General features: G+C 39.6%; 1 protein-coding gene across 1 annotated transcript in view; it reads left to right on the top strand.

Moving 5' to 3' along the window:
* The window catches only part of PLPPR1 (phospholipid phosphatase related 1), a 126,380-nt gene extending 109,033 nt beyond the window's left edge, over window positions 1-17,347 (top strand). Inside the window, exons 4-7 of the mRNA XM_063082599.1 lie at window positions 4,170-4,420; window positions 8,612-8,788; window positions 12,197-12,328; window positions 17,298-17,347. Coding sequence (XP_062938669.1) covers window positions 4,170-4,420; window positions 8,612-8,788; window positions 12,197-12,328; window positions 17,298-17,330 — 593 coding nt within the window. The 3' untranslated portion in view covers window positions 17,331-17,347. The remainder of the gene's footprint in view (window positions 1-4,169; window positions 4,421-8,611; window positions 8,789-12,196; window positions 12,329-17,297) is intronic.
* Window positions 17,348-18,361: the final 1,014 nt, after the last annotated feature.

Genomic DNA, 18,361 nt, shown 5'->3' with positions numbered 1-18,361 from the left:
GGGGAGAAAGGCAATCTTTCCCTAGATTTTCTGCTGTGGTCTCTGTCTTCTGAAGAAGAGCTTGAGTTTTCCATGAGGTGAGACTATATGTGTGTGTGAGAGAGAGACAGATTAAACATACTCCATATGTAGGTTATCGACAGTGGAAACCTCTCACTGATTCCATGAGTTGGCATCAGTCCTAGCTCTCAGTGTCATTACAAGTTTCCATCTTTTTTGCTGCTGTCATGTATACTTTAGTGGACAATTGAGAAGTGTTCCATCAGAGGCTGTCAGCAAGGTGCTATTTTTAACTGGAAAATTACATTTATAATTTGGTTAAAAAAAAATGTGGCCTTCAGTGTGAAGGCTCTATCTCAGGTCACAGGCTCTTTGGACTTAAAAGGAAGTTGCTCTTTCCTTCGCTCACCGCACCAGCCCCTGTGAATTATTACTCTATTACCTGGGCCTAGGCTTCCCAATGAAGGTTTGGTCTGCTGTGTGGAAAGCAACAGAGTCCTCAGCACTGAGCCATCTGGTTATGTATTTTGCCAAATTTTGAGGGTATCCCGTTTGAAACCCATTATGTTTGCCAGGAGACCATTACCTGTGACCTCAAAGACCCTCGTCATGCCCATCTCCGGGTGATATCACTGTTTCTACTGCATTCTTGGTAGAGTAAAAGGGCTGGAGCCCTGCATGGATTTCATAACAGGAACCAGGTCATAGAATTTTACTCCATGTCCTAAACTACTAGTAATCAAAGATCCTAACTTGTCCAAAGACATCTGAGATTAGATGGGTTCCAGGCAAAATCCTGAGGGAAAAAAAAAATGAGGGACTTTAATACTTTCATCTTCTTCTTTCTTCATCCTTTGGCTTGCTCAGCATGTATCAGTTAAATTGTTTGCAGCCACAAAGAGGAGGCAGGTTCCAGTTTCCTTAGACAACTCATGTCACCATGACAAGACCATGGACATCAGCAGCAGCTGCCAACCTCTTTGTTTTAATTCCAGGGCTCTTTTCAACCAGTTTGACCCTCCCTCAGCCATTGCTAATGCAGTTGCCTTGTCATTCTTGTGCCAAGAGGGATATGAAACTTCTTAGAGGTTTGCATGGTTCCTGAGCTACACCCTGAGAGGCACAGGTGATTTTTTTTTCCAAAAAATCATTCTGGAGATTTCTCTTGCCCAGCCTCTGAGGTTTGACACCTGCAAGAGGCAAGGTGCCCCTTCAGTCCTTCAGCCAGACCGAGCAGGGTTTCATCTGCTCGTTGTGTGACATCCGCATCCTCTATTGCTCTATGGTTGATTTTAGAAACTCAGTTGTCTCATCCTCCAAGCATGGCTGGTGGATCTTGATCTTCCAAACCAAGACTTTTCAGAATTCTGAACAATGCAACAATAACAACAAATGACTTGAGCGCATAGCTCTGGCAAGTCAAAAGTACTTTTTAGACTTTTGTTTCCACTGTAAATTCAAAAACTCATTCAGAAATGTAATCAGCTCCCCTGAAGCAAAAAACACTATTGATGGAACAGAGCAATAAGATAAAAAGAACCTCCAGCTTGGGAGGTTACAGAAATGAAAGATGTGTCTATTAAAATTTCAAAAATATCTCATTTGAAGAATTTTAGACACCAAGTTAGGATACATAGTATACTTTTGAAACATCTCCTTCAAATTATACCTTGAAATACAGGAGACCATAAATGGTGCTTCACCCCATTCTAAGGGCAAAAAGTAGCTACTTTTAGCTTCTGAGGCTTGTAAAAATACACACTAGGAGCTCGGGGTTAAGTAACAGAGGGATGGCTTGAGTTTCTTTACGAAAGCCCTGTGAGATCTGATGTTGTCTGTGAATCACTGCTGCAGGTTCTACCGCCCTTTCTTCGTGTGGCCTGCACCAGGCAGGTGGACTCCCCAGGCTGACACGGTACCCTTCAAAGCTAGATCACATGCACCAGAATGATCTGTGCATTTGGAAAGTGTGTTTGGAAAGCAGATGCTTGTTAAGCCATCAGGAGAAGCAGAAATAACCCAGAGGAGGCAGAGGGAAAAGCAACTTTTAGCAATGACATACAGGACACAAAAGTGGAGAGCTGACAGTTACAGAATCACTGTGTCCACAGAGCTGGCACTTACAGACACTGATCTGAGGAGCCTAGAAATCCTCAGAAAGAACAAACCCGCCCACGTCGGAAGCACTAAAATAAAATGCCAGAGGAAAGGGCTGTCACTTTTCCTGTTTCAAATCATAAATTACCCTAGTTTCCTGGAAAAGCATATCTAGACAGACATTGCCCCTTGAAAAAGCCAGAGACCTGGTCTTTGGGAATCTTGCTTGAAGATGTAAAAAAAATTTCAAATCATTCAGACATCTAGAACCTGGGGTAAGAACTGCTGTGAATGATCAATGAATGCCTGCTTTCAGAGGTCAGACACTGTGTGAGTAGGCTGACACTATTAAAAGAGCCAGTTCTCATGTGACAAAACACATTCTGGCAAAGCCACAAAAAGGAAAATTATAGCAATCAATACAGATCAAAATGAAAATTGAATGAAGGTTTCAGCCAAACTTGTCTTTACTTCTCATATAATGGATTAAATATTGGGTGCTGAAATCAGCACAATTTGCAGATTTAGGACTTTGAATATGAGAGTCAAAATTGGTAGAAATTTAATTGAAACTAACCCTTGGCATTTATAAGGGTTAAAGCATTATAGGAAGCCTCTCACACTTGCCAACCTCTCCTTGAGTTGCATTTGAAAAGTCATCTTCATCCTTTCAATGACTTGTACTTTGGGCTCTGTATATCCTCTCTTAATATATCTAAAAGATAATCTATAGATGCAATGTACAGACTTTGAAATAATTCACAGCAAAGCTTCCTATAATGAATTCTGCCTATCCACATTTAAGCTTGTTGGGGCTAATCCCGTGGAATTTACCATTAAACAGATAAGATCCAGGAAGTATAGCCTACCCTCAGGGTTCTCAGCCAAACAGCAGTCAGAATAATGTCCCTACTCCCCAACAAAAAGGTGGCCATGTCCCTTGAAACTGTGAATATGTTGCCTTACATAACAAAAGAGAATTGCAGTTATGATTAAATTAAAGATCTTAAGATGGGGAGATGGCGATTGTTCTGGATTATTCAGATGTACTAAATAAAATCACAAGGGTCTTTATAAGAGACAGACAGGAAGATCAGAGTCAGGGAAAGAGATGTGACAATGGAAGTACAAGTCGGAATGATGCAATTGCTGAAGAAAGGAACCATAAAACAGGGAATGAAGACAGCTTCTAGAAGCTGGGAAAGGCAAGGAATGAATTCTACCCTGGAGCTTTCAGGAGGAACACAGCCCTGTAACCACCTTGAGTTTTGCCTAATGAAACCTATTTTGGATTTCTGAAGAGTAGAACTTTAAGAGGATGCATTTGTGTTGCTTTAAACTGCTCAGTTTCTGGCACTTTGTTACAGCAGCAATAGGAAACTAATACAGTCAATAACATTTGTCCTTGACACCCTTTATTCTCATTTTCTGTTTCCAATGTCAAATGAAACGTCCAATTCAATCATGGTTTCTGGAATGATCTTTTCTTTTTTAAAAGAGACTTCTCACCTGTCATTATACTATAGCTAACTCCTCCTAGTATTTCTATTTCCAAATAGGACCAGAGAAAACATGTTTTCTGTAGAAGTAAAGAGAACTGATGTTGAGTAATTACTGAAAGCTGGACACCATAGTGGGTATTTTGTACATCTTATTTTATCTTTCCAAACTACGCCCCCCTCCATTTGGCTACTGAGAGTACCAAGGTTCAAAGAAGGTAAATAACTTATGCTTTGAATGAGTCACCAACAGTGAGGCTGGAGCTCAGGTCTACGTGACTCCAAAATTCAAATTCTTTTCATTGGACTATGCTGCTTCTAATTCCTCATACACAACAAGAAAATGTATTTTCTACTAACAGTAGGATGTCTGCATCAGTTTGGAAGAAATGGTGATTTGGGAAACAGTCACCACTCCCTGGACAGATAAAGGTGAGGGGACAATTTGACTCTGGGAGTATTTAGGATCTTTTTGAGAGGTCACTGTGGACTCTCACTGATCTGTTTCCTCTTGGGGTAAAACCAAACAACATGGTATGTCACCATCCCTGATTATTGTAAATCTCCTTACAGGAGTGTTTGCATTTGGACTTTTTGCTACTGATATTTTTGTAAACGCCGGACAAGTGGTCACTGGGCACCTAACGCCATACTTCCTGACCGTGTGCAAGCCGAATTACACCAGTGCAGACTGCCGAGCCCACCACCAGTTCATAAACAACGGGAACATTTGCACTGGAGACCTGGAAGTGATAGAAAAGGCTCGGCGATCTTTTCCCTCCAAACACGCTGCTCTGAGCATTTACTCCGCCTTATATGCCACGGTGAGTGAGTCTTCCTGTCTCATGTCGAGTTTTTGCTGGGACGGTTGCCTTTCTGCCCTCGCCACTCCCGTTCTTTCATCGCTGTCACTTACAGTGATTTTTAAAGGCTTGTACAACATGTTTCTCCTTCATGCTGTTGATATAATAGCACGCCCACTCCACCTCACTCCCAGCCTCCCAGTATAATATCCTGACCTGCCATAGGGTATTACTTCTGGAAAGAACTTTGATAATCACCTAGTTACATACTCTGATTTTACAGATGCAGCAACTGGGGCCCAGAGAATAGTTAAGGACACAGAGCTGGGACTCACGCTCCTGGCACCATGTCTGGGATTCTCTCTCTGCTCACAACAGCACCATTTGCCAAAGTTTTGGTTAGCTCCCAAACAGCACACTTTTCTCATACCTGCCTACAAATTTTCTGGTGTGAGCCTCATGTGAATGACTGCCCCCACTATGTGCAGGCCCATGATAAATACACAGCTCTCCTTTGCTCTTTTGATGCTCCATCACTTTGCTGGCAGAGATGGGCCATCTAGAGAACCCCAGCACCCAAAAGTTCACTTCTCACTGCTCCCCAAATCACACAGCCTTCCACTGTCCCACTAGGGTAAAATGTTCTCTTTCAATCATCACAGAGAAAATCCAAAGTGTATACCACATCTTGAAGAAGAAACAGTGGTGTCCCTCTAACTACATCCATTTAGGAAATGACCACCTCTCACCTTTCTCTGGCCTATGCTTCCTTAGAACCAGAACACAGAAGTACAGGGATCTGCTCCAAGGCTCCACATGCTGACAATGTCACTGCTGGACAGCATGCACATACCAGCGGAGGTGTGACTGTTGGTCAGAGACACCCCTTTTCCTTATTTTAACTTATTGTATATTCAGGATGGGACTGTCTAGTGAGCCTTAAAGAAAGGTGGGAAAGGGAGAAGGCAGAGGAAAGAACCCTTTCCAATTGTCCGCTCCATTTGTCCCAGATATTCCGACTGCACCTCAGCTGCACCCGCTTTCCACCCCGCATGCTCCCATCCCCCACTGAGTCACTGCAGGAGGCACCTTCTGCCTCTGAGGGAAGAGTGTCCTTGCCCTCGCCCCCAGGGTGGAAAACAGTCTCTGACTACAGGTCTGGTCTGTTTAGTAGGGTTTAAAACAATTTGCTGAATACTCTTTAACCAAGAGCAGATAGTGCCTTTGCATTCCATTTACAGGATTGCATCTGTAGACAAATTCATCAACTATCAACTATCCAATATGTCTTCCTAGTTATTTCTTTTAGACTTACTTTTTAATTTTTTTATTGAAACAATTGATTATACATATTTGTGGGGGTAAAGAGTTGAATATCAATGCCTGTGTACAATATATGATCGAATCAAGATAATTAGTATACTTATCATTACAAAATGAAATCATTCTTTGTGTCCATTAGCCAATTTTTTGCTAATTTCACATCCAATTTCCCTTTTTTCCTACCTCTAGTAACCACAGTTCTGCTCTCTTTTTAAAGGTTCAGTGTATTGTGATTGTTATATCTTTTTAAATTTATTTTTTAGCTCCCACTTATGAATGAGGACGTGTGGTATTTCTCTTCCTGTGCCTGGCTGATTTCACTTAACATTATTTTCTCCAAGCTCATCCATGTTACTGTGAATGGCAGAATTTCATTCTTTCTTATGGCTGAATAGTATTCCATTGTGCATTTTCCTTTTCCAGTCATTTGTTGATGGACATTTAGATTAATTCCATATCTTGGCTATTGTAAATAGAGCTGCGATGAAAATGGGGGTGCAGGGATCCACTTGACATGGTGCCTTCCATTCCTTTGGGTATATACCCAGTAGAAGGATTGCCAGATTGTATAGTAGTTCTATCTGTAGTTGTTTGAGAAACCTCCACACTGTTTTTCATAGTGAGTGTACTAATTTACACTCCCACCAACAAATGTGGAAGGGTTCTCTTATCTGCATCCTTGCCAGCATTTGTTAGTCTGTCTTTCTGATAATAGCCAGTCTAACTGGGGCGAGAATATCTCAGTGTGGTTTTGATTTGTATTTCCCTGATGTTGATGATGTTGAGTATTTCTTCATGTACCTGTTGAGTAAAAAGACAACCTACAGAATGGGAGAAAATATTTACAAACTATACATCTGACAAGGGATTAATAGGCAGAATATACAAGGAATACAAACATCTTACAGTGCAAAAACAAATAATCCGATTAAAAAATGGGCAAAAGAACTAAATAGACATTTCTCAAAGGAAGACATACAAATGGATCTATTCTTTAATATGTGATACAAGTGATTTCAACTGCCCCCCCACACACTAAGGGAACATGAAAGCAAATAATACAGGAGCCTCAATTTACAAAACAGATCAATTTTGCTTTACCAAAAAAAAAAAAAAAAAAAGAAAAAGAAAAACTTAAAAATCTATGCCAAGTATTTATTGAACAAAGAAAGCCTTCTGAGGCATTCAGCATATTTTCCAATTTTCAGAAAGTTGTATAAAGCAATGTCCTCTTGTGCTTTTTCCTGTGTTTTCAGACTCATGGTACTGCTGTGTGAAATTTTGATAATACCATAATAAAAATAAACCTGTTACTCGTAATAAGCTACTGTCTCACCATTAGATGAGATGTAAACTTCTTTTGGGGAGAAAGAAGTAAATCTAGTCAGCTCACAAAGAATAGACACTGCTATAAGCACATGTTTTCAAGGATTCAGATATAATCTAATTAAAATCATACCTCAGACTAAAATCAGATAAACCCTGATATAAGATTCCAATTGTACTAATGTTTCTATTACATGTTAACTGCTTTCAGAAATTACTCAAGTATTTCCTAAGTACTAGTTAATATCATGAAGAATACTAACCATAGGCACTTGCTCTTAATACTTCAGAGTCTTATAGGAAAGATTTATAAAGAATGTAATTAGAAAACAATATAGACACATTAGAAAACTAAATATATACAGTACAGATTAAGTAAAATTTTCCACACAGCCTCAGAATAGTGTAATAATATGCTATAGTTTATGTAACTTTGATCTAACCACAGTTTTGTAGGGCATCTGTTACATAGACTAGAGGTTCCCGTCTTTTGGTATTCACACTAGTGTTGAAGCATCATTCTAAGAAATGAACAATTTACATTATAATATTACAAAATACATCTATTTGATCTTATATGTACTCAGAGCATACAATATATTACAGACTAATTTAAATAGCAGCATATCGTTTAAGTTTGCTAAATTCATTCAGCCCATTTGTTGAGAAATGATAGATCAGTAGTGCCCTCTAGTGGTTTCTTGTAAGCATTATCAAAGGTGCTCTAATATAAAGTGTTTACTTATTTCAGAGCCATGTCTTCCTAACTCCAGACCAGAAAGCACACATTTGATAACTAAGCTTATGAAACTTAAGAGTCTTACCCAGCTATTTGCAATGAAATAACAGCCCTTATCTCAGGTGTCATAAGTTGCATTATCCTGCACATCCTTTAATTCAGGTCTTCCCAACCTTTATATGCTGTGGCATACAATAAGTTTAATATTTTAGAATACACTGGAGTCAATGAATGGATAAGGCTGATCGCAGTGTTCCCAAGGAATGTGAGAATCAGTTTCCCAGCACAATATTTGTGTGACACAGTGGCTGGGAAATTCCTAATCAATCAACAAATCAGTCAACATGTTTGTACCGATTACCTGAAAGTGTGAGGAAGCAGCCAGGACTACAGGGGACACAAGTGTACAGTTGCTCCCCTACCTGGTCTTCTCCACCAGAAGATTCATTCTCAGAAGATTTGTTTAGTATCTGAGTTTTTTTTTAATGGGTTTCCTAATACCCAAAATGATTCTCTAATTTGTTGCATAAAAACTACATGTTCTGAATCTGATCATTATCATTCAGTCATTCTTTACATCACTATAACTTCTGTACGTGTGCCCACTAGAATACAAAAGACCGATTAATGTGCATCTGTTCACTGTTCTTGCTGCATTAGTTTTCTACCTAAATTTTTTTTACTAGTGGAGTTGTTCAAGGAAAACTAGTCGGTGTGGTTACTTTGGACAGGCCCCTCTGTGTGTGTGCTGGTGTGCCCATGGGTGTGTATGTGCCAGTGCAAGGAGGCTGCCTGGCCATGCCCTGGCCTCTGTCCTATTCCAGATGTACATCACAAGCACAATCAAAACGAAGAGCAGTCGACTGGCCAAGCCGGTGCTGTGCCTCGGGACCCTCTGCACAGCCTTCCTGACGGGCCTCAACCGGGTCTCTGAGTATCGGAACCACTGCTCAGACGTGATTGCAGGCTTCATCCTGGGCACTGCTGTGGCCCTGTTTCTGGTAGGTTAACTCCCCTCTGCCTTTTTTCCTCTTGTGCCCTCTGAATGGCTGCTTAAGATCATGGCAAGTCAAGTTTCTCAGACATCACAATCTAAGTCCGTTTTCCCTTGTCCTAACCTTGTGAGTTGCAGTTATTCTCCAGGTACTATGCATCCTTTTCCTGCAAGAATGATTTCAAAGCACCCTTTCTTTCAGTAATATGATTGGCCATATTCCTTCTGGGGGTCAGGAAGAGGAATGCCCCAAGAAGGACAGCTTGCTCTATTTCTTTCAATGCTGGGCTTGGGATTGGGGCCAGGCAGAATAATAATTTGGCTTACCTTCAAACAAATGTCTTTAAAATATTTGTTCTCAATGTATTGGGAGCAGAGGCTAAGTGTTGCCTGGTGAAGAAGAGAGAATGAAGAGCACTGGTAGCAGCAGGCAGCCTCTGCTCAAGCATCCCAAGAAATGCTGCACTTTCTGCTCAGAAGTACGAGAACCCTGCAGCTAACCACACACCCGCCTTTCGGAAGGCCTCTTGTTATTATCTGAACATGCCACTTGGGCATCTTATTTCCATGACAACTGGCTTCTCAATCACATATCACCATCCTGGAGCAGAGTTTTGGTTAATACAATGTTTCCACATCTTTACATTTCTGATGTTTTAGTTTCTCAAACAGATGGGGGCCTGGCCACCTGCTCAGCTAGAAAATCCCTTAATCTGAGTTGGGTTGGAAAATAAGAGGTTTTTATTTTTTTAGTTTTGGGGTATATCAGGCATACAGTAAATAGCACATGAAGTGTACAATTTAATAGGTTTTGAAATACAGCCTTCTCTTCCACTCTTTCTTTCCCCTCATCCCCAAACACTAGTCTTCTATCATTTCATATTAGTTTGCCTTTTCTAGGAGTTCATATAAATGAATTCATATAGTATGTATTTTTTTCCTCATGTCTTTCAACCAGCATAATTATTTTGAGATGCATTCATGTTATAGAATGAATAATTCCTTCCCTTTTTATTGCTGTATAATATTCCATTCTGTGGGCATACCACAGAGGTGCAGACATTTACTATCTTCAAGGATTTAAAATAAGCCCAGAAGGATTTACAGTGAGTCACCAGGCCTGGAGACTCATATATTGTGCATCAAATAAATCCTCCAGCAATATTCAGGAAGGCTCCACAAGGAGAAAGAAGTCATCACAGTCTCAAAGGACCTCTCCTATTCCACCCTTTCTGGTCCAAGACTGTTAAGACTGGTGTTGCACAGAGATGGATTTCAGTCATATGACTTAACTCCTTTTCCTCTCTGTCCTCCCTGCCCTCAACATACAAAATACATATATGCCTCTCCTACCTGTACCTCAGTTTCCCAACTTTTTTACCTTCCAAGATACACACACAAAAATGCTCATGTTCACTCGGAACACTGACTGGGAACCTCCATTCTAATTCAAAATTATTTTGAATAGACCTGGGCTTTTTTGTCTATAGTGAAAGATGAAGAACTGAGATGCAAATTCTCTGGATGAAGTCGCAGGAAAAGTAGCGCTGAGATGATCCTGGGATGTTGATATCTCATAAGGGATATTTCCTGAGGAATGCTTTTGGAAAGAGGGAAAGAATACAGGTGGCTTGGAGAGAAGAGAGGGGTGTCAAAGAGGGATCAGTGACATAAATGAAGGCTTGAGCTCCAAAGAAAAGCCAAAGTTTTGCTGTCCCTTGGTCCTAGGGCCAGCCACCCCCAGTTAGAAGAGGAATTCTGCCTGTCCCCAGCAATTTCATGGTGCTTTCGTGGGTGATATCTATGATAGCTCTGGTGTTTGCTGAAGCCCCATATACACATTCTGCTGTAACATTAAACTTGTTTTCTTTCCATAACATGCAGCCCTGTTTCATACTGCTCAGTTACTATTTGATCCGCTGTTGCTTTAAAGTGATTTCCCAATTGATGTCAAAATTTGTTTTCCACAAATCCCTTTATCAAAGACCCAGATCTGCTGCTGAATTGCTCTGGCATGAGAGAGAACACTGTTGACATGTGCACAAGCACGTGTACACACTTCATGGACACAGATGAATCTGGGACATGGGAAGGGAAGAATGCCATGGAGGAGACTGGAGGCATTCCCAAGCAGAGAGTTGGAGAGGAGACAGACAGGGAGAGAAGAGCAAAAACGGATCGACAGCATACTTGCTGCTTATGTTCAACATCGTTTTACATGTTTGTGTTTCCCATGAGGAAAAAGGTGGGGGAAGGGAAAAGGAGATCATTAGTTGAGCATTTACTACATGCCCTATACTTTACATACATCAAATCATGTGTTCCTAGGGCAATCCTAACAATACTTATATCCTCATTATATAGATGGGGAAAGTGAGGCTCAAAGATGAGTAACTTGCCCAGTAGCCACCTGACCAATAAGTCATGGATCTGTTCTCAGTCTCTCAACCCCAGAGCTCCTACACCCTCCCCTTCTCCCATTTTCTGAATGGAGGAAATGTAAGCAGAACTGGAGAGAGAGACGGAGGTGAGCCAGGTAGAGATTATTTATGTAAGTGTCCTGCAGGGTTTGAAGAGTGGCAGGAAGGATTGACAGACACTGGATGTAGAATCAAAGATGCAGAATAATGAAAGAAAAAGTACAGGAAGCAGAAAAACTCTACCTGGGCAAAAGGAGCAAGAGGTGATGGTAAAAACAGAGTCAGTTGTGAAGGAGCCTCAGTAATAAAGAAAAGTGGGTAGTAATTTATAGGGAAAGTTTTTAAGCAATAAATGGAAGCAATAAAACTGCTACTAATGAGTTATTTAATCTCAAGCAAAGAGTAGTCACGTAATTTGAGGATGATCATCTAAGGTAGGAGTTAAAGACTAGCTAACATTGACAGTACTTGCTACATGTTTGGCACTTGTTAAGAGGTAAAATAGCATAGTGGTGTGATTGAGGAAATCTGGAGTTTAAATCTCTATGTAACCTTAGGCAAGTTATCTAACTTCTCTGTGCCTCCTTATCTAAGCTGCAGATAAGAGCACTTCCCTTATATAATTGTTGGGTGGGTTAAACAAGGCAAAATCCTCAGAACAGTGCCAGACACACCTTGATAAATGTTAGCTGTTATTATGAGATGATTTACGTTCATTGTGTCTGTCTTTACTCATCACAAATCTATGAAGTAGGTATCATTATTCCCATTTCGCAGGTGAGAAAACAGGCCCAAGAGGGTGAATTGATTATCACTGCCATGATCAGCAGACACCCTGGGCCATGCCTCAGGTCTTCCTATGGTCCTTATCCCCTCCTTCAAAGGAAAAAAGTCACTCTGTGATGATATTCAAGGGGAACAGCCTGCACATTCCAGAGGGACAGGAATTGATGGCTGCAGTCTGACCACAGTCTTTTTTTCCCCTCATCCTGCAGGGAATGTGTGTGGTCCATAACTTTAAAGGAACGCAAGGATCTCCTTCCAAACCCAAACCCGAGGATCCCCGTGGAGTACCCCTAATGGCTTTCCCAAGGATAGAAAGCCCTTTGGAAACCTTAAGTGCACAGGTATAGTAAAGTGGTTTTAGCAAATGAAACCAACAGGCTCAAACCCGTTACCTTGGAAGGTCAATTTATTCCCCTACTGGAGATAAGACACCACTGAATCTACCCAGCATCAATAAAAATCTGATTCCCTCATTGTAAGGCCCTCAAGAAAGGAGTCATCACAGCTTCCCTCAATTAGTCCTGTATTCATTGTGGGGGTTGTCAATCATGCATCCTCAGGAAGTTCTTAGTAATGTCTAACTTAAACCACAGCTGCTTCAATACCGCATTTAGGAAATTTGGACTAATCATGTGGGAGGCCAATTTGACTTAGTAACTAGGACAATATTTAGAAATAAAAAGATTTTTTTACATCTGGTAATGTAAGCTAGAGGCATATTATAAAGGCCACTAACTAAATGTCCTTTGGATTTCTTTTGGTGCCAAAAATCTAATGCAACAATACTTCCTGATCAGTTATTCCACAATAAGACCTTGTATCATGCCAAGAATATGAGAAATAATTAGACACACAGTCCTTGCTCTCAGGAACTCACAGATGACCAGGAAAGTGGATATGAATGAGTAACTGTAATATGCCGGGCTAAATCAGAGGTCCACAAAGTGCTGTGTGAATACTAGTGAAGGGACACAAAACAAATCAAAACAAAATTAAAAAACCCTCTGGTTGAGAAGACAGGGAAAGCCACAGAGAAGACCTGCCAACTGAAAGGCACCTGGAAAGACCCTATCAAGCACTTACTTTTGCCTAGGACAATTGCTACATGTTTTACAAACATATCATTTGAGAAACCACCCTATTGAATACACACTATAATTCCCACTTCACAGATAAAGAATACTGAAAACAGCAATGAATTATTTGCCCAACGTTGCACAGCTAGCAAGTGGGCAACTGGAATGGGTAGGAGATCTTTAAGTGAAAAGGACAACAAATAAAAGTGTTTTTAAGTAGCATGTCGCTTTTTTCAGGTAGCTGAGTCCTGCTAAAATGTTTATTTTTTGTAATAGTTTGTTTATCTTAATCTTGTTTGTTTTTGGCATTTTCTTACTAAACCATTTTTTATAAATCCAGTGGGAGGTGATTTGTACTATCATGCACTTCATTTCAGTGCAGTATAATATTTTTTCACTTAATTATATATAAAATGTTATAAAATATATAAAATATATATAAAATGTTAGAGATAAGCTACCCTATGTCTTTTCCTCTTTAATGAGGTTTTTCTAATTTTACTAATGAACCAGAGAAAAGACAACAATAAAGCTATTTCCATATGGGGAAAAATACTTCAGGTTCTCCATGACACCCAGTGCCAAGTATTTTTGTTTGTATGTTTTCCCTTAACTTGTATTAAGGTGAACATTTTGACTTGGTCTAATTAGATAAAAAAAAATACTGAAAAAATTATTTCTGGTTTATTTATATACAGCCTGTTGTTGCAGGTTGAATGACAAATTAGCCAAATAACAATACCTCATAATGAAATGGTGAAATAGAATCTCCAGCTTTTCTTACCGATCTAATTATGTTTTCGTGCCTAGTGAGATCAGCATGGTTAACTATTTTTGAGGTATAGTAACTGAAGGCAAAGGTGAATTTAAAGAGGAAATTGAAAATATTTGCTGAGTTCCACAAACATAGCAGTCTGTGTTTTGTTTTGTTTTGTTTTTGGCAGCTGGCCGTTACGGGGATCTAAACTGTTGACTTTAGTGTTACAGCACCACACTCTAACCAAGCTGTGTCCTCGTGAATGTTGTCCTCTCAATCACCTGGACTAAGAATGCCCCCTCTGCACCCCCTCCTCCTGCCCAACACTGCTCAAGCACTACCCTCTCCGAAGCCTTCCCCAGACTTCTTTCTCTCCTTTCCCTTAGGAACAGTAGCAGTTGACCAAGCCTAGAAGCATCCTGGCCATATCTGGGGGGATTCTACATATATTGAAAAATGAGGTGCCAAACAGGGGTTCAAAAGTGGCCATCCACAAGATAGATGAAGCATTCTTTAAAATACATATAGATATTAATTCATAGTTTCCAACTACAGGCAGTAGCTGAACTTCTTTCAAACTTGTCAATGTATATTTGTCACTATGGATGTCCCCTCATCTGGATACAATTTGAGGCCTTTCGTGAATACCAGGCTTGGGCCAAAGGACCCTCAGGGCCCCATCTCATGTGGTTTCCTCTCTCAATTAAAGCCATAGTGTCCCCTCATATCTGCCCCCCCTCAAGGAGATAGGGATTTTTGAAAGTTAAGACCCCATAAACTATGACTTACTCCCAATATTTCTTAGCATTCACTGGGTGTGATATAAGCGTTGGATGGGTAGATGGATGGATGGATCCAAACTGGAACCAAAACCTGAATTAGACACTTTAGCCAAAACAAAGAACCTCCAGCGGGACCACGGTCACTGTCTAAATCTCCATGGAAACAGATGTCTGATGAGCAGGACGTCTGCAGGCTTCTCAACAGGAAGTACCGCCTCACAAGTGGTGCTATCCGTCCCGAGTGTGGAAGATTCAAGCAACCCAGCGTCTGCTTTTAGTGTCAAATGTTTCCACAGAGAGAGGAAGATGCATCCTTTATTTTTTGGTGAAGACAACTAGCACTTATTGACAGCCAACTCATCTAATCCTCACAGTAATCCTGCAGCTGGTATTACTATTGTCTTTTATCTACGAGGAATGTAAGGCACAAGCAGTTTAGGTAACATGTCCAAGGTCAGCCAGTCAAAATTAAACACAGACCCACCTAATTCGAAAGGCACTGCTTGTGCCTTTCTACTACAACATACAGGCTGAGATTTTATTCAAGAAAAATTTTTGAAATCTCCAACTCTCCCCATCAAATATGGGAATACGGTACAGGGGCTGGTGTTCGACCTGAGTTACAGTTCTCTCGGAATAAATATCCCCCGTGTTTTCCCCTGTAGGCAATAACTTCTTGTGCAACTCCAGTAGCCATGGTTGCTATCAGAAATTACCTCTTTGTGATTTCTGGAATAAAATCATCTCCCTAGGAAGAGAAACTTTTGGGATCTGAGAGATTTGAACCTCTCTTCTGAGCATCCATTCAAACACATGAAATTCATCCCAGCATTCAAAATACCTGAAGAGAAGATTGTCTGGATGAGGAGGGACCCAGTCCCCCTCCTTTTCTTCCTCCTGAGACATTTTCTCTTTGCCACATGGAGCCCCCACAGCTACCATGTTCTTTCTCTGTCAAACATTAACTCAAATTTTAATGTTTGCCTTCTGTGATTCTCCTTAGTATAGTTGATTGAGACAGGGTGCGTTTTCTGAAACCTTTCCCAAGTACTAAAGAGTAAATAATTTACCAAAAAGTAAATAATCAAAACATTCAATCAAGTCAAGTTTCTAAAGCATCATTTTATTGTCCTATAGAGTTATTGTGATCGCAAAGAGATCAGCTTTTAGCTTTGTGCCTTCTATACCCCAGTGTTTATATTCACCTAAGCAATCAGGTTTAGTGTTGAGCAATTGTGTGCTTGTCAACAAGGTCAGTTTCTATTAACAAAGACATTAAATTAGAAGTGAAGCAATTGTATTAACTGACCCTGGATGTGGTATAGTCTCCCGTGTCTCCCACTTGGAAGAAAAGAAGATATTTTTTCCTTAACACAAAAGAAGAATCTAATCTGTGATGAGACCACCGATGTCTTGACCCTCACCCCAGAAGGTTCTGTTTCAGCAGGTGTGGGATGAAAAAAAATTAAATCTAACAAAGTACTCCCAGAGGATTCTGATGGTCCCTTATTCAGAACTAGTGATATTATTGACTTCATATTATAAATTTAAAAAAAAATTTGGAGAGTTAAATATACCTGCCCAAAGTCACCCATCTAATTATCTTAGTACATTGAATTGCTCTATCTTAACCACTTACTCTTAGATGGGAACTTACATAAATGACCATACTATTGACCAAAAAAAATTATAAAAGGAAAGTATATTATAAAGGTAAAAGCATTAAAGAAAATGCATCAAACCTCAGTTTTCACAAAGACGGCAGACAAACTACTTGAAATATACAAAATTCTCAGTTTCTAGAATACATAGCTGAGCTTTTAAGAATATAATGCAAATTCCCAGTGTCCTAAAATTTAGGAAACCCATAATAATCAATTAGATTAAAGCCACAGTTTCTTAAAGTATTTGCCAATTCCATGGACCCAGAACATTGGGTTTTAAATTCAAATAAAAGACAAAGCCTTGGGCCTGCAAGAGGTGGGGGTTTATATATATATATTTCTTTTAATTGATATAATTACAAGGGAAATGGATGAACCCTCAATCACACTAGTCTTAACACATTTCAGTAATTAATAAGTAAACAAAATATGGTAAGATTATACATGATCGATAAGGTTGGTCTAATATGTATTACATATAATCTTTCTTTAAACACATGAAACATGAAAATAGATCATGTCCAAGACCATAAAGTCAGTCTCAGGACATTTTAGTGGATCTGTATCATGCAGATCACGTTTTCTAGAAAAAAAATATAAAAGTCAACACAAATCATAAAAAAAACCCTATACATTTGAAAATATTGAACTCCTACATAACTCGTGACAAAAAATAAATCATATGGAAAATGTTTAACAATCAGAACTGTTCAATATCACAAGCAGTACGTTTAAAAAATATGTAGGATGCTGCTAAAGTTACTTGGAGATCCTTAAATGCTCATATTAGAAAATAGTTCAGTATAAGACAGAATTATAGAGAACAAATTTAGATGAAGAGATGATCCTATTTTGGTTGAAAAGTCAGGGAAGATTGAACAGAAGAGGTTATGGGATTTGAGGAACTTGGGAAGAGCACAATTGAGAGGAAGAACAGCCTGTGTAAGCTCGAGATGAAAAGCCTGGGAACATACAGGGACAGGTGAGAGTGAGCCACCTCTAAGATTTTATCTGCTGTGTTTGCTCTGCAGAATCACTCAGCCTCCATGACCGAAGTTACCTGAAACTGCTGATGCATCACAAGCTGTTTTTTAAATCACCTTCCAATTCGATACTTCAAAACACACAGTTACTCAATTTCAAACTGTGAAGACAAGTATTATGTTTATCTAGTTAGAGGCTAATGTTTTGTACATTTTTTGTATAAGGAAGTGATGTAGCTTGCCCTGATTTTTTTTTTGGGGGGGGGTGGAAGGGGGGTCAGCTTTAAAATATTTATGCCAGAATTTTAAAACCAACAAAAGTTTCTTCTTGTTCAAGTGTGCATTTAAGAACCACATTTATTCAATGGTTGATGTTGTTTTGTGATATTTGTACACAAACCTTCTTTTCTCAGTTTTATAGACACAGAAATAAATATAAAAATTCACTTCAAACTTTTATTACCACAGTTGCTGCCTTCTCCAGAATTTTTGAATTTTAATGAAAGTTAAACTTTTGAGTTACAGGAAGGATAATGTTGGTTAATGATAAATCTCAAAATCAATTGTGGGAAAAAAAATATTACCTTTGAAAAGAACTTTGCGTTCTGATTTCTTAACAGGTTGTTCCATTTGAAATTAAATATATTAGTGAAGTCACCGAGTTACACAAACAATTGTCAGGGAATCCTGGATCGGAGTGGGGGTGGGAAGTTGAGGTTATATGATTTTTTCTTAGATAATGGCATTGCCCACCTAAGAAGCTCAAGATGTTTCTGGGCATACACGTGACACTGCAGTCTTCCTTTCAAAGACAGCCAACACCAGCCTCCCCTGTCAACTCAACAGTTTTGTATATCATATTGTATGGACTTTATATGAAAATGAATATTTTACAGTTTGCACAGTATTATTTTACAGAAAGGGAATCAGAGCATCTACAGCGTAGAGCCCCAGAGCAACAGCTTCACTTTGCGGCTTTTAATTGTTCTAGAATTTTAATCGCATCTCATTTTTCTAGCATGGTGATAACTGATGTGTAACTCCTTTGAGAGGAGCTCCTTTGTCTGTATGTTTTCTTGACACTTCCATGTTGGCTCTCTCCGCTTTTTTTG

This window comes from Cynocephalus volans, chromosome 17, assembly GCF_027409185.1.
Source record: "Cynocephalus volans isolate mCynVol1 chromosome 17, mCynVol1.pri, whole genome shotgun sequence".
Taxonomy (NCBI): Eukaryota; Metazoa; Chordata; class Mammalia; order Dermoptera; family Cynocephalidae; genus Cynocephalus; species Cynocephalus volans.
This window is presented reverse-complemented; position numbering and strand designations above follow the sequence as displayed.